Below are 20,515 nucleotides of genomic sequence, written 5' to 3'. Positions count from 1 at the left end.
TTATAACTCTAACAAGCCCTGGTGAATCTGGCAAGGGAAAGAGGAAGTTCCTCACCCCATCTGTGTAGTTTGGAGTCAAACTGCTGTTGCAATCCAGACTCACTCTTGAGGAGTGGGAGGACAGAGCTGACTGTTTCCTCATCAGCATAGCCTGTTCTCCCTCTTTCTGGCAGCCAGCAGTGGGGCTCACAGCCCCAGTCTGCCCTGCCCCTACTCCAGTCATCCTTCCAGCTCACTTACAAGCCCATGGATTGGGCTGGCTGGCATGACTGAAGTAAAGTCATCAAACCCCAGGCACTGGTAGCAAAGCAGTCCCACAGCGAGCAGGTTGCACATGTCAGGATGGACTCCTACCATATGATAGCAGAGTCCTATTCCCAAAAAAACACTTGGGCCTTTTTCTCCTAAGTATTTGCTGTTTACTCCCACATAGAGGGCAGGGTAAACAAACAGCACTGACTGCATTGGAGCCCACTCTGAACTAGCAGCTTAGGGGTGCCAGGATCTGCAGAGCTGACACAGCTCCATGGGGCAGGCGGGGTGCAGTGTGCTGGCTGAGGCACCACTCAGCCCCCGCCCCGGGAAGCGGCAGGCTGTATGGGTATGTCCCACTGCCCTGGGGAATATCTGCTATGCAGGAATTCACCTCCCCAGGATAAATGCCTGGAGACCTGATTAAGTTTGCTTTTTAGATTTTTATGCTCTCAGGGCATTCTGATTTTTAAGCATTTAACATCCGGTTTTCAGAGAGTCATGAAGCAGAAAATCAGGGTGAGAGCATGTAGCTGCTGTCAGAGGTGATTCTGCCCTTGGTGTCTGCACTTCAGGTGTCTGTACCACTTAAAAGACACCTGAAACACCAGCTCAGTCCTTAGCCCTCTCTCACATGAAGGGGTTTCCTTCCAGCTCAGCCCCACCAGCCAGACCTTGCTCACTGCTTTTACTTCTCCCCACAGGATAGTTGGTGGGGACCAGACTGGCCCACGGCTCCAGCGCTCCCCTTCTCCAGGGCAGCGAGTGCTCTCCCCGCCATCCCCGCTCAGTCCCCCGGCACAGCTTCTCAGCCCTGAACCCGCAGCAGCCCCAGCCACCACACAGCCATCACAGCCGCGGAGGTCACAGAGGCACCTGGAGAGCCTCACCTCCCCACCGGACAGTGAGGCCTACTATGGCGAGACAGACAGCGATGCTGACAACGTGGCCCAGGAGAAGCACCGCCGGGCTCGCAGGAAGAGCCCGCGCTCACCGCCCGACAGCACCACCAGCAAGGCGGATGCGCCTCAGGATGAGGTGTCCCTGTCAGAGCAGAGCGGCTATGAGAGCTTGCCAGAGGCTGCTGTGCAGGGGGAACCCGAGGTGGCCAGCTCTGGTGGGGTGGCCAAGAGGGAGATTTCCTGCCTGCCTGGCAGCCGCACGGACACTCCATTCTCAGAGAGCGAGGGACAGTTGCGGCCACCATCAACAGAGAGACGGGAGCCTTCTCCAGAGGCGATGCTCCTGCCCCATGCCACCAAGGCTATCCGAGCAGAACGCCATCTCATCCCCATGGTGGGTCCAGTGGAGCACCCAGTTGATGAAGACCTAACCACCACATACGCGGAGAAAGCCAAGCAGGCCAGTAAGTCCTCTGTACCCTGCCACTCACCCGCGCGTTCTTCCTGTGCTGGATTTCCTTCCAAAATTCCATTTCTGCAAATGTCAAGTGGGTTAGCTCCTCTGGCTTGGGAAGAAGCAGAGTCAGGTCAGACCTGCAGGGACTGGGGCTTCCTATTGCAGCTTTGGCAGTGGGGTCCAGCTCACCCAGGATGTCCAAAGAACAGATGAGAGAAAGGGTCTGGAATCTGGGAATAACTTGTAGAAGCTACAGCCACAAAACCAGCTATGCTCTAGCACCTCTATGTGATGACAACAGGACAGAGGTCATTGGTTTCTTTAACACTTTGGTGTCCGTGTCTGGTAGCAGCTGGTGAGATCTGGTACAATTTCTCACTTTTTAGGTATCATCAGTGGAAGGCTGCCAGCAAGGACAGGCAGGAGCTAGTAAATGATCTGTTGGAACAATTCCTTTTAGTGGGACCCCTCTAGTCAAGACCTTTCCAGGTGGAATAAAGTACTGAAAAATGTAGTATAGTACATGGGTGATGGACCTGAAGTGACCTTAATTGTGAATACCTGTCCTGGTTTCTGCTACCTGAGGAATATTTCAAACCCAAACATGAAGTCAGAACAAGATGTTACTTGACTTCACAGCCATGATCTATCCAGTAACATTAAAAACAAGGTAGTCAAAAACTTGTTTTCCTATGAGTACCTCAGTGTGCACTATGACTGACTAATTTACACTTTTCTGAGCCTAGAAATAAGGCTTAGCAGGGGGACAGAATGGGAAACAGAGACACAGAAAAGTGATGAGACTGAAAGCACAAATTCTAACTTTTGTGCTCCAAATTGGAGCACAATTGGAGCACTCTTCTTGCCTTGCCATGGCCTTCTCCATTATAATTCCTACCACTGCCCCATAAAATGTGAAAAACTCGTTTTTGTTGGGACTGTTACCCAGATGGTTCTCCCCTTTTATTTTTAGAATGTAGTCCTTTCTCATGCTTGCTCTGATGTTTTCTCCAATTCTGTGCTCCAAATGCTAGACATTTTTCCCCAGGCCAGATAATATTGCAAGGCAATTTTTAAGTGTCTCTTTTCCTTGGGCTAAACATTCCTTTATCTATTCTGCCTAAGGGATCCTATAGAGTTCACTTTCAGATCTAGGCTGGTTCTGTCAGGCAGGGCATGGTCTTACTGCTCTGCCCTCTGTTGAGAGGGCAGACTTTGTTGCAACCCTTATGTCAGGCCCTGCTAGGAAGTACAACTGACCCTGGTGCCTTGTATTATTTCTTCCTAGTCTTTATCACTGAATTTCTTGAGGACAGTAAAGAAAGTAGCAATTTCAGCCTCTCTGAGGATGAAGCTATTTTTTCCCCCTTTGAATAATATACAAGCATGAGGGGAATGTTGAGAAAGGCACGTTCAGCTGCTCCCTGCCACCTGATATTCCTAGCAGTGGATGAGCAATTGCTTTACATGAAGACTTTTTTCCATGAACCGCGTCAGTACAGAAGGCTCCCAGGAAAGCCATGTATTTAATGCAGAGCATGTCTGACGGCAAAATAATATCCCGTGGCAGAAGATGACGCAACTCTATTGCCAGCTAGAGGCAGGGTTCCCAGAAGCACCGCAGACTGAGATAATATTTTATTCTTTTATTACCCCTCCGCTGTTCCCCCTTCTTCTGGATTATGTTTGGGCGTCCTTATGCAAGAATTACTCTGCCATGGATGGCAACTCACATGGCCAGCTTGGCCTTTTCTTGGGTTAGGAATCTTGGCAGTAAATGTGAAGGCAAAACTTTGTGTCCTGATCATGCCAGAACACAAGAGCCATTAAAACAAAAGTCATGATCGGCAGCCAGTAACTTTGTGAAGGAAGGAAGCAAGGAAGTAAGAGGGGTGGAAGGTGTTCATTATGTGGTGAACAGAGCTAAGGAGCACCTATGCCTGGAATAAACACAGGAGGATGTGGAACTGCTGAGATGCGGCAGCTCTGCGGGGAGGCTGCTCGCAGAGAAGCTATTGGCATGGGAGGCACACAATACAGCATCTCTTGCCACAAAGATGTAGCCTTGGTAAGGCTGTTTGGGCTTGCGTTGGTTCAGCTCCTACAGCTGCTCCAGGCTCCCAAGGAGCCAACAGAGTTTAAAGCTCAGTTTCTCTGCTTTTCCTCAGCAACACCCACAGCACAGTTGCCTGCTCTGGGACACAGAGACTCCTGGGTTTTGCTAAACAGGACCACAAAATCAAGCTCATGGTTTAGAAGTCAGGCAAGTTTTTAAAATCTGAGTTAACTATGGTAGGTGACCTGGACGATCAATCATGGGAGCCTGGGGCTCAACAGATACACACTAGACATTTAAGGACATTCTGACTACCCAATCAGATGTCTGCCTTTTGGAGCACTACCTGTCTAAATATATTCCCAGTGCACCTGCCCAGCACACTCTTCTTGCCTTGCCATGGCCTTCTCCATTATAATTCCTACCACTGCCCCATAAAATGTGAAAAACTCGTTTTTGTTGGGACTGTTACCCAGGTGGTTCTCCCCTTTTATTTTTAGAATGTAGTCCTTTCTCATGCTTGCTCTGATGTTTTCTCCAATTTTGGGGGTATTTTTCTTGTCCTTTTTATTATTTCTAACTTTTCACTGCCATTTTTGAGCGACAGAGACTTTCTCCCTTTCTTACTTGTCCCTGCACCTCAGGCAAGCAGAGTTACAGGTATAGTATTTCTAGACGAGTATCTAGAAACATCAAATTTCTAGATGAATAACTGAAATCCCTATACAAGAATATAATAATTCTTTTGCACACCATTGAGAGTAACAATTGACATTCTTCACAGCTCTATTGCCCCACAAGGATCTCAGTAAGACTGCTATCACCTGTCAGCTCTTGCGTTTTCTTAAACTTAGGATCTGTAGCTCTGCTCTTTATCTCCTATCTCTAGAGCTTTTGTAAACCTTTTTCCTCACTGCAAGCTTTCCAGAGCTTGGAGCTTTCCAGATCACAGGCAATTTGATTCAGCCCCTCTGCTTCCCCTTTTCTGTATGATTTTCCTTCATTTCTGATGTTAGCAAATCTGATCAGGGCTGACTGTATACTCTCCTCCAGATCATCAATGAAACTAGGAAACGCTTCCCGTATTTCTCCACCATCTTTCCTAGTCTCAACATGATGAGTGATCAGTCTTTATGCTCTGATTGTTATGGTTTCATTTTCTCTTAATTTTCATCTGATTGACATTTCTCCAGTACACGTAGGATTTTTGCATCAAGTCCACCAGCACCTGACAACTACAGCTGCTTTCCCTGTCTTTGTTAAGAGGATACACATGGCAATTGCCAGAGGTGACACTGTCTAACACCTGCTTTACACTGCAGTAACACAGGAGCAAATGGAGCTCACTTACTTACATTAGGCAAGGATTTGACTCTGAGAGCAGAAGGCAGTATGATGGCAAGAATGAGCAGCTCAGGACAAGGATTTGGCAGTGGGTGGGGTGGAACAAAATAAGCACAGGGAAGAGGGGCAGCAGCTGATGGTGCCACCTCACGACACCTTGCATGTCACAAGCAGCTGAGCTGTGCCTCTCTTTCCCCACCACAGACACAATGCTTAAGCACTCCTTAGAGAGGCAACAATCCCTGCAGTGAGGTTTGGGCCTGTCTCCTTCCAAAATTTCCTGCCCTATCACAATTTGCACATTGGTATTGGCTCATTTTTTCCAGCCTGTGGGATGAGCACGTACATCATCCCAGCCCTCCACAGGACACGTGGCTTGGACATGCTTGCTCAAAAACCACTCAGAGCATTGCTAATGCAGACTAGTGGGGCAGCGTGGGGAGCAACATACCACCCAAATGTGGAGAACTTGCCCTACAAGTAATAGGATTTCAGTCTTCACTGATACCCCATGGCTTCTATGCACCCTCGTGTTCTGATCAGTGGGGCAAGAGAGCAGCCAGCTAACAGGAACTCTTTGCTGAACAGACAAAAGTACAAATTTCTTTCCTTCCCACTTAAACCATAACTTGCTCTCTTTAGAGAGGTGATGAATCGCTGGGGAAACTGGGGATCTTTAGAGCCTCAGTTCATCATCACTGTAAAGGGCCAAGTCACATCCCTCGCTGAGATGATTTCTGTGCTGCTTGGACAGTGCAGAAGGACAGGAGGAGATAACAAGACAGAAAATACAAATAAAAAAAAAATCTGAATGAGTTTCAAGAGGTCAGTGGAAAGCAGGAGCTTGTGGCAGGGAGAATCAGACCACTGTTGTCACAAGTAATTTCTAGTGAGGTTCTTCGGTTCCCCATAGCTCCTGCAGAGTCCTCCTCTGTTCACCCCATCCTTAGAGGCTTGGGCTCATGGGAGACAATGGGCTTAGGCTTTCTCGCAACTGGAAATACCAACTGCTCTCAGAAGACAGACCTACAAAGACAGCCATCTAGTCCTAACTTGCTATCACACTATAGGAATTTGTTTCAGTGCTAGAAGTGCTTCAAAATATCTCAATTTAAACTTATCCACTGGATTATTTTTAGTTCCTAGGACTCAAGAGCCTCTCCATGTATGGTAGGGGAAGGGAGGGAAAAATGGGTGGGGAAATTTCCTCCTCTGCTTTATATGGGCCTGGCTGCTTGTGCAGAGTCATCAAAGTTACTACATTCCATATCAGAAAAGGAAATCCTTCTTGTTTAAAGCGGATGTACAACAGCACCACTTGACGAGATAGAATGCTTATTTATAAGTGGCCTATTCATTGGAGGGTCATATAGATTACCTCTTCTAAGAGTGACTGCAGTCACGTTTCTCTGCAGAGGGTGAGTGCAGCAAACCATCTACCAGCCTGTTACAATCGGTACAGGCCACAGGAGCTGTGAGCAAGATTAAGTACCTCAGCGGCAGTTTGAACTTACTGCACCTCATTTTCTACTTGGTGTTCAGCTTTGACAGTCGTGACTATTGATTACAGTTACATGGTTGTGAGGCTAGCTTACTGGTTTTGTCATTCACTGCAGTCCAGAAGACTAAAAGATTTAGGATAGTAGTCAGCTGTCCCCATCCTACATGCTTTAAAATAGAATTGAAAAGCATTCTGCTCAGACTAGGAGATTAAAATTGGCTGAACTATTGATCCTGCAGAAGGTCTGCTCCTATCAGTATGAAGCAATGCTGAATGACCCTTGGCCCTTGCTACTCAGTGAGCAGCCAACCACTAGGAAAACAAGGACAACAGCCTCCATGGCTGAATCACAGACAGAGAGTCCAATCTGACTTCAGCATGCCTTAAACTGGAAATTGTCTCCACTTGGGAAATCAATTTCCATACACTGGTGTATGCAGTTTAGTTGTATGCCCTTGCTTAAAAATATTCCACTTAATAGCTAACATACAGTTTTGAATTCTCTGCAGCTTGAAAGGCATTTATTAGAGAAGACAACAGTGAGATAAACACTGTGCATGTGGAACCCTCTTTCTCCAGTGTTAGGCTTGAGTATGGCATTTGAGCTTAGGCTTTCAGGTTATGTTCGTCTATCGAAAGCACAGAGGTGATATTTTCAGGCTGATGCACTATTTGGACAGAAGACAGAGATTGTAAGTTAGTGTTGTCTGTCTTGACTTCTTTCTTGAGCAATCCCAGAAACTGTCACAAGTAACTGGCCATTTTCCTCAGGTATTCTTACTGGAGGCTTCCAGCATCGTTCATTTGGGCATCACTCTTGTTTAGCATTTCAATGCAAATGCTGCAGGATAGAGCACTACAAGTAAGGCTGGTAGAGCTCTACTCTGCTTATCCTTTGTGCTGCCCAGCTTCCCCAAAGCCTGGCAGAGACAAGGATTTAGCTGAACATGTGTTAGTGCAAGATAAATCTAGCTGCATATAATATTCTCCAGAAGGGGAAAGATATTTAGTATTTGAAGATGTTTGGAGTAAAGCTGTATGTGATCCTTGAAAAGAAAAGGTATTACTCCTTTTGTCCTAGTATTTCTACTGTATGAGATACCATTTTCAGCATGTTTTTTAAACTATCAGTTACTCAGACATTACTTCTCTGTGTTATTCTGTCAGCGCAGGGACTCTGACCCTGGGTCACAGTTCCTCAGACATGGTCAGAGGTCATTCATCATTCTGCTGCTGGTGGAACAGTGTCAGGAGTTCTCTTCTGAGCTTACAATTCCACGCTTCTTGCAGAGCCCCAGCTGGTGATTTTTCAGAATATGCTGCTACACACATTAAGTTAACGTAGCCTGTCCTTGCACATGCACTTCTGGAATGACTTAGGGTGTGTAAGACTGATGGGGAACAATGGGATTAAGTCAAAATGTTGCCAGTAATTCATATCTCAAGGTGATTAGAGCAGTAATCACACTGAAATGACTACATATATAACCCCATAGACTGTCTTAGCCAAGCTGATAACTTCTAGGTTCCATGATTTTGAGAGCTGAGCTGAAAGAAATCGTAATGCAGGCAATGGGAATCCTTCTCCCTGACCAATGTTCTTTCCACCAGTTCTGAAAGTGATACGGGACTTGCTGACAAGGTTAGGACAAGTCTGCTCAGAGAAAACACTGAAATGAGACAACGTGATGGGGAAGGGAGAGGCATAAATGGTTGAGGCATAAAAGGACTTTGGCAAGGGGTAATTAAACAACGGAGTCATTGCTCAACAAAAGTGAGAGAAAATTATAGCTAGGAGGGAGAAAACTGTCAACCTGACAAATATTGTTTTTCAGTTTCACTTAAATCCATGGTAAGGAGATCAGTTTGTTGTGAAATCTGTAAAGCTTCACTGTCATCAGTGTCATCTACTGCTTATGCTAACCAAGAATCTAGCCCTTTCTATAAAAGAAATAGAGGCAGGAACAAGGGTGAGTAGATTCAGCAAACCTTGACACACTGGCTATACTGAAAGGACAAGGCCGAATGACATTCTCTGTAGAGGTGAAATGTAATGAATTAGTGAAAATTGTCTCAGAATGGCCCTCAGTCCTTGATAAATACCCTGGAATAATGGGAAGGATCTCAGGCAAAGAGACCAAGAACAGCATCCTTCTTTCAGACACAGGCTCTGGGGGGAAAAAAGGAAAAAGTTCTTTTGAGCACACTTTGTGGAAAACAAAATCATGAGTTAAATCAACATGGACTAATAAAAACTAGAAAAAGATATAGTCTTTGACCTGTTCAGTAAGATTAAGACTTCACGGCTACAGAAATAAGGTGGACACAATATAGGTTGGCTTCTGTAAGATATCTGATATGGTTCCACATGACTTTTCCAACGAGAGAAATATAGATGAGATAGGACTACTGTAAGGTGACTGCACAATTGGCTCAGAATAGAACAGAAAACATAACTATTAATGGCTCATGATGTCAGATTAGCTAACTGGCTAAGTTGGTAGTAATGTTTCACTGGGCTTCTGAAACTAACAGGACTACCTCTATATTTTCACCCATGGAGCTTTAAACACTAACATATGTCAATCAAATGTCCTCTCCACCTCAATGTTATATGACAGGTGAGGAGACAGATGATTAAAAATCCCAGCCCTCCTCTCTTCTCTCAGTGTATTTTGTCCTCTGGCTGCATCTAGACAGCACAGGGAGTATGTGCTGTGGGGCACCCCACAGCCCCAATACTGCTGCTATTCAGAACTGGGACCTGGCTGGGACACGCTGCAGCATTCCTCTGGTCTTTCTTCCCACAGGAACACAGGTGTGTAGGGGACATGGGGGGGCGATGGGTTACCTGGACTGAGGAGCTCAAAAGGGTTCACAGATACATTACTGTCGTCTCCCCATATGCTTTGTCAACTACCAAACTCCTGCTAGTGAAACCTGTAAAATGTTTTTTGTTTCTTTTGAGTGTGTTGTACCAAGCAAGCGGTAACAGGAAATAGCAATAATACCATTTTTAATGGATGACCTGAGGATTCAGTAGAGATTGCTGTATATTAATCAGCAGATGACATAAGGCATGGAAGGTATACAGTTATCTCATGAAAGGCTGGATTTTTAAATGTAGTGAGGGCTTGACTGGTTGCAGAAAAAAACTAAAATCAATTGGATAGCAAGAATTTATGGCAAGTGCTACAGGACTAATCAAGTCCGCAGACCCAGATGGTGAGCATATGCTTGTCTGTATTACTAGAGAGTGGATGCTGGAAACGTTGAAGGACAAAGAGAAGATGAATCAGTGGTATCCTGCTGTCAGACATGAAGCAATTTTGTGAGCAGCAGAATTAACAGATCCTGGTGTCCTTTTCATTTATGTCTTGTATTTGATATCTCATTCTCTCATGTCTAGTAAAAGGCAAATCTGTCTGATGTCATATTCAGAATGAGAACTCATAATCTCTCTGGGGGGTGTGCGGGGGGTGCTTTCAGTATTTGGTGCCTAATTAAGACTGCACTCAGGCTTCCTATCCTGGGGTCTGTCTCCACTGTCCAGGTACCTATTTTCATGGAGAATTGTGGGAGCATTGTATCTTTGTGACTTCAGACTCTTAAAATTAGCAAATGGGCTCAAAAGCTATTAGTATGAAACAGTTAAGATGAAAAGACATGCAGCACGACTGCATAAACCTTTCTTAGGAAATCAGGCTAAAACTGCAAAAAGCAGATTCACTAGTGCCTTCAACAGGTGCTGTCCTGGCAAAAGAAAGCTCTCCTTTGGCAGTCTTGTCACAGACGACTATATAGGGAATATCCATGGCCTGAGTGTGAGCTGTCAGCACAGGAAAGCTGGCCATGTGTGCTACCTTTTGCACTGAGGACCCATTTCCATCCAGCTCAGGAAAACAGGCGAACTTTCACCCAACTGAGGGAGATTTTTTTGAGTGAATAAGCTGTTCAAGTCTCCAGCAGGATACCATGAGACTAATACACTGCAGCCACGCACAGCAATGACTCTGCACCCTCTCTGCCTAGTAGAGTTCACAGTATCACAGTGTGTTTGAGTTTTTCAACAGTTCTTCAATAGCAGAGTGGGAGTTGCAGAATAGCTAAGAATGGTCACAAATCAACAAAATGACTGTTTTTTCCCACGGCTGTTGATGTACCTGCAGAGAAGCTTGATTTCTGTTTTTCTAAAACCAGGAGATTGCAGTGGGGCAGCATCTCGCGTCTCACTGGGAGCTCTTAAAGTCACCTGTCATTTAAGAGAAACACTGGTTTGACAAGTGCTTAACCATATATTTAACCTCAGATACATGCTTAAGTGTTGCAGACTTGAGTAGGACTGAAGCATTTGCCCATAGCATCCTAAACTGGAGCTGAAGTCCTATCTAAGTTTTATGTTATGCACAGATTATGTGATGGAAGTGTGCAAATATCAGAGAATGACGAACAAGTTTTCTGTCCCAAGAGTTTTACTGCTTCCTTTAAGTAAAAGAATATATACTCCTCTGCTTTACTGTTTGCAATTCAAACATTGGTCAAAGCTTGAAAGGTTGAAGCTTTCGACAGAGAAATACTTAGAAGGCCAATACAACCTATCCAAATCTTATTTTGAAAGGACTCCAGCTATGAGAAGCATGAGATGTCTATAGCCTCTAATGACTTACTGAGATACTTGCAACGTTAGCCATGGAAAAATGACCTTGTCTAACATAAATAGCTGGAAGAAAAAAATTCTAGTTGATCCCATGTGAAAAAAAATAGAAGACAAGTAGTATTTCATCACTAAGGGAAAGGCTCTTTATGTCTGAAATTAGCAGTGTGCTTATTTTCTACAGTAATGGCTTTTTTAGAATTTGGTCTTTGGTAATAAGATTTACTGTTGTTTGTTTCCTAGTGAATATGATCAGTACCTGACATTGTGTAAGCCTGCTTGTTCAGTAGTTTTCCTGAGCATACATTAAAATGCTTTCTTTTAATAGGGCCTGATCATGAAAAGATCTATACTTTTTACACTTCTCTTTACTGTAATTAGTAGTGTAATTCATTTCACTTCAGTGAAATTAAATTAAGTTCGTGGAAAAATCTTTGTAGGCTTTGCTTAATAGAAATTTTTCCTTTTTGTGGATTATTCTAGCAGAATTTAGTGGGGACAAGAACTAAGTGCTTTAAAAGTTAATAAAAAGGTTTCTATAGAAATTATCCACTACAGCAGCAGAATTTAAGAGTTTTATAACCTTCCATTTATTCTTTTATTTATTTCATTTGACTGTTCTTAATAGAGATTTTTTTTCTGTACTGCAGGGCCATGTTTTCACTTCCAATTGCATATTGTATATATCAGATTCTACAAGGTTTTCCCAAAGAGACTGTAGATAAGTGTCAATACTCATCAGAGAAGAGACTGAACCACTTGCATTGCTCTTGCTGTAAGAGCCTCTGCATGAGGCATGACAGGTCTCTCTTCTAGCAGCATTGCTTGTGGAAGTTGTCTTCTTGGCATGCAGTGATGGGTGGTGGATTTCAGGAGGCATGGTCAGACCTTCACTTTTCTGGACTTACCAACACTGGAGATGGTCTGCTCGAGTCTTGGGTTACAGTGATGCCAAGGCTGGGACTGCTGGGAGGGAGAATCACAGGGCCGAGTCCCTTGGCCACAGCTCTGGGATTCTCTCACTGGAGCTATTGCTTGTGTATAGAAAGAGGCAGTAAGATGAGACCTGGCCATAGTGTGAGAAGATGGTGAGCAGGCCACAACTGCAGAGATTTGGAGACTCCCAGCACCTTGTGTTCTCCTCCTCCCTGTCCACCCCAGTCCTCACGATCAGCACCTCATCATTCAGCACCTCTGCCCCAGCACTGGAGCTCTGAATGGTGCTGCTAGCACACTGGTCCTCCAAACACTCTTTCACCCTACATGGGCACAGCCACACTCTTCAATGGTGTAGGTAACAGCGTCTGCCATCTTACCCCAACTAAACCACTTCACTGCAGCCACCCAGGATCCTAATGCTCCTCTGTTAAGTGTTCCTCAGTCCTGGTACACAATAGGAATCTGTCTCATGGACTGGTTCTCTTTAGACATGGAAGAAAATTTATATATACAGGAAAATAAAGTCTTTCCTCTCTCTTTTCTTCCTTATGTTTACTCAGCGCTGGGTACTCTCTGAGAGTTTCAGATAAGGCAAGTTGCTTTACTTCTGGGTGGGTTTCTCTGCCTGTCCATGTTGGACATGAGCACGGTGTTAGTCTTACCTCTTTTGAAGGGCTCTTTAGCACAGAAATGCTGGACATGGAGGCACTGGAAATACTAACCTGAAGCTTGCACCTGTCTAGTGAGAATATAGAGCATATTCTCTTATTTTAAAATAAAAAAGAGGAGTTTCACCTCACAGGGAGTAGAGGGTGGTGGAAAGAAGGAGAGTGTTTAAGTGCCAGGTGACAATGTCTATCACACTGCTCAGTGATGAAGCTAAGAAGACAAAAATAGACAAAGTGACCTCATGGCTTTTGGCAGCAATGCCCATGAGACAAAAGAGAGGCTTTAAAAGGCTTGTGGAGCTGATAGCAAAGGTCCTGGACACCTCAGAGTTTTGGTTCTGCTCCAGCAGCGAGCTGCTCTGCTGCTCTCTCATTGCCTCTCTCTCTGTTTATGGGGAGTTGTGAATTAAATGGGCTTTGTGACATGCCCAGCTCTCCAGGTCTGGACTCTACCTTCTCAAGCTTGGATCAGCCTTATGCAGGTACAGATATCTTGCTTTTTCTTTTCTTTTCTTTTCTTTTCTTTTCTTTTCTTTTCTTTTCTTTTCTTTTCTTTTCTTTTCTTTTCTTTTCTTTTCTTTTCTTTTCTTTTCTTTTCTTTTCTTTTCTTTTCTTTTCTTTTTTTTCTTTTCCTTTTTCTTTTTCTTTTTCTTTTTTTCTTTTTCTTTTTCTTTTTCTTTTTCTTTTTCTTTTTCTTTTTCTTTTTCTTTTTCTTTTTCTTTTTCTTTTTCTTTTTCTTTTTCTTTTTCTTTTTCTTTTTCTTTTTCTTTTTCTTTTTTCCCTTCCCTTCCCTTCCCTTCCCTTCCCTTCCCTTCCCTTCCCTTCCCTTCCCTTCCCTTCCCTTCCCTTCCCTTCCCTTCCCTTCCCTTCCCTTCCCTTCCCTTCCCTTCCCTTCCCTTCCCTTCCCTTCCCTTCCCTTCCCTTCCCTTCCCTTCCCCTTTTATTTCCCTTTCTTTTCCTCTTTTTCTTCTCCTCTCCTTCCCCTATTCTAATTACACTTCTGCTCTGTATGTTCAGAAAGACATCTCAGGAAGATTTCTCTTTCTCTTTTTTTTCTTAAACTGTTGAGGGAGATTTTAGCTTGAATAGCATGATAATTTTTCTGTTGGGAGGACTGGTATAATTAGTTATGTGCTTTAGCCTTTGATGAGGAGGAAAGTTGGAAGAAGAGAAGAGGGAGGCAAGTAGCAGGTCCCAGAGGGCCTTACTTGCCAGCTGCTTCAGAGCCCAGGGCAGTTCAGAGCAACTTCGTAGAGAAGCTGCACATGGATGCTAATGCAAAGCCAGGACCAAGAGCTGGTGGAGGCACAGCCAAGACTGTCTACTGTTATATTTTCTGTGACAGTATTTGCTAGTCTGGATTTTCGAGCTGAGTGCTTTCGTGGTACTCTGTGGGCAGGAGGGGCTGCACAGACACTGGATGGTGTAGCTCCCTTGCTGTTAGCTCCTGATGCCAGAAATCCTACTGTGAGTTCTCTCAGGGTCCAGACTTTACATATGCTGCGCTTCACTAAGTAGTGCTGCTTTTCCTCCTTTTACATTTAGAAGCAAAATACAAGCCAGATGAGGTGTAGTAGCTTGTAGAAAGGATGGTTGTAGCAAGAAAGAAATCTCTTTTATTTCATCCATTGTGAACAACTGCCAGAGACACATGTGTGCAGATTTGTAAGTGGAGTGGACAAACCTTCAGGGATTGTAGCTTGTTTCCATAATGGAGAGCAGGTCTTTGAGGGCAAGTATATGACTGCCCTGAAGAGCACTAAGTCTCCAAAAAAGCTTGGACACTATTTCAGTCTTGGTTCAGCAAGGCGGAGTCATTCTGTGAGGAAAGTTTGTAGAGAGCCTTCACTTTGCAAGTGCAAGTACAAATAGTGAGTCATCTTTTCAGCACTGATTTTGCTGTTTCCAGTTTTCTGGATGAAATGGGGAGGAACAGACTGTGCATCCACATGAGGTGACATGAAACTGCAGAAGTCCCCTTGCTGAAATCCCAAAGCATCAGCATGTGCTGAATGGAATGGCTGCAAACTTTCAGAAGAGCCTTTCCTTGTATTTATCTTAAGCTTCCTAGAAGGATGACTGCTCTGCAATTCCACACCTTATTTTCAGCATGGGATGAGAGAGGGAAGCTCCTTCTACTGTGGTTACACTGGTGCAGTATGGAATGATGTCACCTTCCACAATTGTGCGGCCTAGCCAGGTTTTGGGGGACATCTGCAGCCCTCAGAAAAACTACTATCTTTCTTAGCTAAGCTCCCTGTCCCTCACAGCAGGTAACTTCGCCACATTAGGAGGTCCCCATTGAGGGAATGCTCTGTGTTAAAATGCTCAGAGGTGAGATTCTGAGAGGGCTGAGCAGCTTTCATCCTCTCTTGAGTAACACTGTCCTCCAGCACTGCCTGCAGCCATCCCACTCCTCTCCTTCTCCCTCTCCCTCTCCCCTTCCTTTCAGCAGGGCATAATTTTGTACCTCTTTCCTGAGAATGTCAGATACTACACAGTTTTTTGACAAATTATTGGATGCAGACAGTGGATGGATTTTCATCTATACTGTCATGCTGGGAAAAAGATAATGGGAGTAAGGAAAAGGATGAAATGAAAGGAAATCAGAAATTAGTCTATGGTTCAGGTATGAGAGGTCTTTTCTGTGCAAGGTTAGTGCTGATTTTTGTCACTTGAACACTAATTTGAGGCATGTCCTAACTTTCCTTAGGGCAGCCAGGTTTAGTTTTACTATTGATTCTTGTTCACCCCCTGCCTTCCCTGCACATAAGGCAGAGAACATAATGTTCCTCTCTGCTGCGGCTTTACATGCTGCTGGGCTGGCAGAGCAGGTGGGAAACAGTTATCCCACACTTTCATGCCAGCGTCCCAACAGGTGTTTGCTTCTCCAAGCAAGCCTGTCTGAGTGGATTCCTTCTGGCCTGGCTTGTCAGTTGTGGCAGTCTGGGATTCTTGCTCAGGAGCAAACACTTTTCTTCCTTGCTGGGCAGGAGGCACAGAGCAGGGGCTAGAGCAAGGCTGAAAACGAGCCTCCTGCAGTTGCAGGGCTGCTGCAGAAAGCAGCCAACAGCCCTACACGCAGTGCTGCTGCAAGACACTCTGCCTCTGTAGCTGGCCCTGCAGCGTCCAGGGCAGCAGCAGCCTGGCTGTGCCTGCAGAGCACCTCTCCCATTGCACGCGTGCATGGCTGCTAACAGTAGCGGTGGCTGTTTCCCAGACTCTCAAGGGCAGAGTGATTACTTGGTCCTGAAGGTATATAGAAAGCAGAGCTCCACCTTCAGGGTGATAAAGTGGTACAAATTCCCTGGACCAAGGGCATGCACTGTAAAAAAGCTGTCAGTATAGCCTGAGACTCTGCCGCATGCTGCAGAAATAGGAAATTCCAGCTCTAACCAGGCAACAGAGACCAGCTGTCACAGTGAGGGGAGTTCCCTCCCCACACTTGTGTGGACTTCTGCTGTGTCTGCAGGGAAAGAGAAAACTGCACCTGGGTTTCTATCAGCAGCTCCTAGAGACACTATCACCAAAGGTGGGAAAGAAAAAGAAGGGCAGGGGGTGACAGTGTGTTTCCTCATACGGTCACTAGAATACCTACAGCCATGCCACTGCCCATCTTTGCCCACCCAGCCTTTTGCTGAGCTCTGAGCTTGCCTCTTTTTGTTTCTTGCAGAGCTCCACCGCCACGAAAGCATCCAAGAGAAGAACGTGAAAGAAGCTAAAACAAAGTGCAGAACCATTGCATCCCTGCTGACAGACGCACCCAACCCCCACTCCAAGGGGGTGCTGATGTTCAAGAAGCGCAGGCAGAGGGCTAAGAAGTATACATTGGTGAGCTTTGGCAGTGTTGACGAAGACCGCTCCTACGAGGAGGAAGACGGAGTTTTTCCAACTAGTGAGTCTGAATTTGATGAGGAAGGTTTCTCTGATGCCCGAAGCCTAACTAATCACTCAGACTGGGACAACACTTACCTGGACATTGAAAAGTCCAAGTCTGACTCTGAACACAAGGAAGAGAAGCAAAAAGGTTTGAGCGAGGCCTCAGGTAAAGGAGCACGATTATTTGAGCAGCAGAGGGAACGGGCTGGGAAGTACACAGTCGAGAAAGTCCCGGCGCAGAAGAGCCCCCAGCTTGTCCCAGCTGCCCGGCCACAGCAGGGCACGGTGAACGGAGATATGCCTGTGCCACAGAAGACAGAGAGCATGCCCCTCAGCATCCACCTGGAAGGCATACAAGTGCCCAGCAAACAGCCAGCAGCCAACCTCACCACTCAGCTCCTGGCTCCCCCCAGTCCCACTTTCTTCCCGCCTCCCCCAAGCACCCCTGACCCCTTCTCTTCAAGCACAACGAGCATGTTCAACCGGTCTGCACGGCCCTTTACTCCTGGCTTTTCTGGCCAACGCCCAGCAACATCCTCTGTCATCTTCAGGCCATCTACACCCAAAAAACCTAGTGAAAGCTTGGGTGGGCAAAGCACGGTGGTTCCCCCTTTCTCACCTCCGGCTCCAGGAACACCTGCCAGTGCACCAGTGCCAACACACTGCAGTCCAGTTAGCTCCTCCACATCTCTGTATATTCCTGCACCAGGAAGGCCAACATCACCACTGGAGTCACAACCAAGAGCTGGGGGACGCGCTCCAGAGAATAAGCCTTCTGCCAACACTGCCCGGACATCCACCACCTCTATCTTTCTGTCAGCTCCCTCAAAGCCAGGAGGTGAGGTGGCCTCCACAGCTTCCCAGACACGAGTCTCTGGAACAGCCTCTTCTTCTTTGTATATTAGTCCAGCACCATCACAGCCCACCATAAGCAGTTCCCCTGTGCCAAAGCAGCCATCTTCTGCCATCTCACCGGCAATGCCACGACCTCCTTCTGAGCCTTTAACCTCCAGAGAGCAGAGGATTGCTGTGCCAGCTCCCCGCACAGGCATCCTTCAGGAGGCTCGCCGGCGGGGCAACAAGAAACCCATGTTCAGTAAGATTGAGGAGAAGAAGAATTCACCCAACCCTGAGCTCCTGTCTCTGGTGCAGAACCTGGATGAGAAGCCGAAAGGTGACCACCCTGGGGCCGGCTTTGAGTCTGGGCCTGAAGAGGACTTTCTCAGCCTGGGTGCTGAGGCCTGCAACTTCATGCAGTCCTCTGGCCGCAAGTTCAAGACCCCACCTCCAGTGGCTCCTAAACCTCAGCAGCAAGATGGTGGACTGGTAAATGGGGCCCATGACATGCCTCAGCTTAAAGGCAAAGGGGCAGAGCTCTTTGCCAAACGCCAGAGCCGCATGGACAAATATGTGGTGGAGACAACACCAAAGCCAGAGTCCAAGCCCAGGACCCCCTCTCCTTCCCCTTCCCTGCCCTCATCCTGGAAATATTCACCCAACATCCGGGCTCCCCCTCCAATTGCATACAACCCAATGCATTCCCCTTTCTATCCCCTGGCAGCCAGCAAATCTCAGGCTAGTAAAGCAGAGAGCAAAGTGAAAAAGGCGCCTGGCCAGAAATCGGGGATTAAGGTCATTGATATAATGCGCCACCAGCCTTATCAGTTAAAGTCAGCCATGTTCTGTTTTGAGGATCCCCCAGGCCCCAGCACTCAGGGGCCCCCCGGTCAGCCAGCCCCACAGGCTAGGTCATCCTTCACAGCAGCCAAGCAGGTCCCCGTGAAAACAGTCAAGACCCAGGAGATTCGTCGCTTCTCCACTCCAGCTCCCATGCCAGCCTCAAGCAGCCTGGCACCCACCGTGCTTGCGCCCCGCTCGGCCACCACATTGGATGAGCCAGTGTGGAGAACAGAAATGGCATCTTCTGCCCCCAGCACACCAGCCCCCTTCCAGGTGGAGCTCAGCCAGTCCCCTAAGACATACCAGAGCTCCCCAGAATCTGGTCAGGCAGGCCAGGGGCTTTCCCCAAACCCAGCCTCAGCCTCTCGGTTTCAGGTGGCCAGGCCCAAATTCTCAGCAGCAAGAACGGGGATGCAGGCCAATGTGTGGAGGCCGAGCTTTGGCCACCACTGAGGCAGGCACCCCTCCCATCCCACCTGTGGCCCCGCAGAGGTAGTGCTCGTTTTGTCTTTCATGTCAGCTCAGTACACTGGAATGGGTGACACAAAATGAAGAAAAGAGAAAAAAAAACATTAACTTCCCTTCTGCACCCCCCTCTCCCCCAGCCTCCCCTTGGTCTCAGATGGGCACCTTCAGCGCAAGGACTACTGGCTGTGGCTACAGCAGGAGCAAGAATGTGGAGAGAGGGCACACGTGTGGTACACAGAGAATGGGAACTTGCACGCAGCAGCAAAACCCACCTCTGGAGGGGGTCAATGGCAGCGGTTGTCTCACATAAGGACATATAGGTGGTAGTGGTTCTCCTTTCCCAAGGGCTTTGGAGTCACCCCTGAATGAAGGGAGACTCTGGGGCAAGAGTTTTCCAGGAAGAAAAGGGTCAGAGGTGGGATTACAGTACCGAAGCCCTAGCTTCCCCATTAGACTGCTTTTCTCTGACCCTGTCAGTCTGTATACCTGCACACACCTGCACTCATGTGCACCCTGCAGGGAGTAGAACTGGGGCTTCACCTCGGACACTTCTCCCAGACTCTTCTTCGGAGGGGCAGGGGAAAGGAGGTGAGAGAGAAGAGTGAGTAGGGGTGTTTGTGCATGCACGTGTGGGCATTGTGCCCTGTGCAGGAGGGTGGCCACATGTGCCTGTTCCTCCAGTCATCCTAGATGGTGCTACACATGGCTATCAGGTCTGGGAGCAGTTTGATGGGGCTATCAGAAGCTGGAGGAACCGCAGAAAGAAGTGTCAATTTTTGAGGATACACGAAGTCAAAGCTAAGCTCAGGCAGTGGCTGTTGGCACAAGGAAGGTCCCGCAGCATTAGTCCCACTGGAACAGAATACAGATGCTGTAAGTACAAAGGAGGACTGAGTGGGAGAAGGTACCATTGACTCTAAGAGAAGACAGAATAGAATATGCATTTGCACACCATCTTTTTATTTAGTTTAGGACAGAGTGTAACTAGATTGGCAATGGGTCATGACATAAAACTTGCTGAAAACTCTATGGTGAGCTGGAAAACAGAGTACCTTTACAGACATTCTCAGTAGGGAAGTGGAGGAGAGGGAAACAGAAAGTCACCACTAGAATTTAATACTAAATGATTTAAGTATCCCTGAAGTCTATTTGGTAAGAACTGAAGTGCTCTGAGAGACTCAAGGATCTGCACTCTCACACACACATTGCAGAGGGCAGTTTGCTGGTGATGCTGGAGAAACAGCACTGGTTATTCCTCTAATGTCCCAGGCTAGCCTCAGACTTAATCCCTACACTAAAGGCATACAGGAAGAAAGCATTCCCTTTCCCAAGAAAAAATCTAGGATATTAGTAGGGACTGTGTGTGTGTGTGTGTGTGTGTGTGTGTGTGTGTGTGATTTGTGCTCTGGTTTGCACATACCTCTACCATGTACTTTCTGCCTGTGCTCCCCCTTTTGCAGCAGCCACTTTCACAGTGTGACCCCACAAGTACACCAAGAAAGGATTGCTCCTGAAGCACAGCTCCCAAACACAGCGATGCTCCAGCTGCAAGGAAGGGACTTGCCATCTCTTCCTGGGAAGGGGTTGCCCAGCCTTTTACTAGATCCTCAGGAATGAGTATTGGAGGCAGGGTGAGGGTGTCATAGCCCTGCTTGAGAAATGTCATTAGACTTGCTCCTCTCCAAGCAGAAGCTGTCCTCTGACTGGACTGCACA

The 20,515-nt window shown here is 46.7% G+C and overlaps 2 protein-coding genes across 2 annotated transcripts in view; one reads left to right on the top strand and one right to left on the bottom strand.

Moving 5' to 3' along the window:
- Positions 1 to 18,927, top strand: part of SYNPO2L (synaptopodin 2 like) — a 35,528-nt gene extending 16,601 nt beyond the window's left edge. The window contains exons 3-4 of the mRNA XM_005500062.3: positions 957 to 1,618; positions 16,447 to 18,927. Coding sequence (XP_005500119.2) covers positions 957 to 1,618; positions 16,447 to 18,785 — 3,001 coding nt within the window. The 3' untranslated portion in view covers positions 18,786 to 18,927. The remainder of the gene's footprint in view (positions 1 to 956; positions 1,619 to 16,446) is intronic.
- Positions 1 to 20,515, bottom strand: part of SEC24C (SEC24 homolog C, COPII coat complex component) — a 110,894-nt gene that overhangs the window by 56,616 nt on the left and 33,763 nt on the right. The gene's annotated exons all lie outside the window — the stretch shown is intronic.

Source organism: Columba livia, chromosome 6, assembly GCF_036013475.1.
Source record: "Columba livia isolate bColLiv1 breed racing homer chromosome 6, bColLiv1.pat.W.v2, whole genome shotgun sequence".
NCBI lineage: Eukaryota > Metazoa > Chordata > Aves > Columbiformes > Columbidae > Columba > Columba livia.
This window is presented reverse-complemented; position numbering and strand designations above follow the sequence as displayed.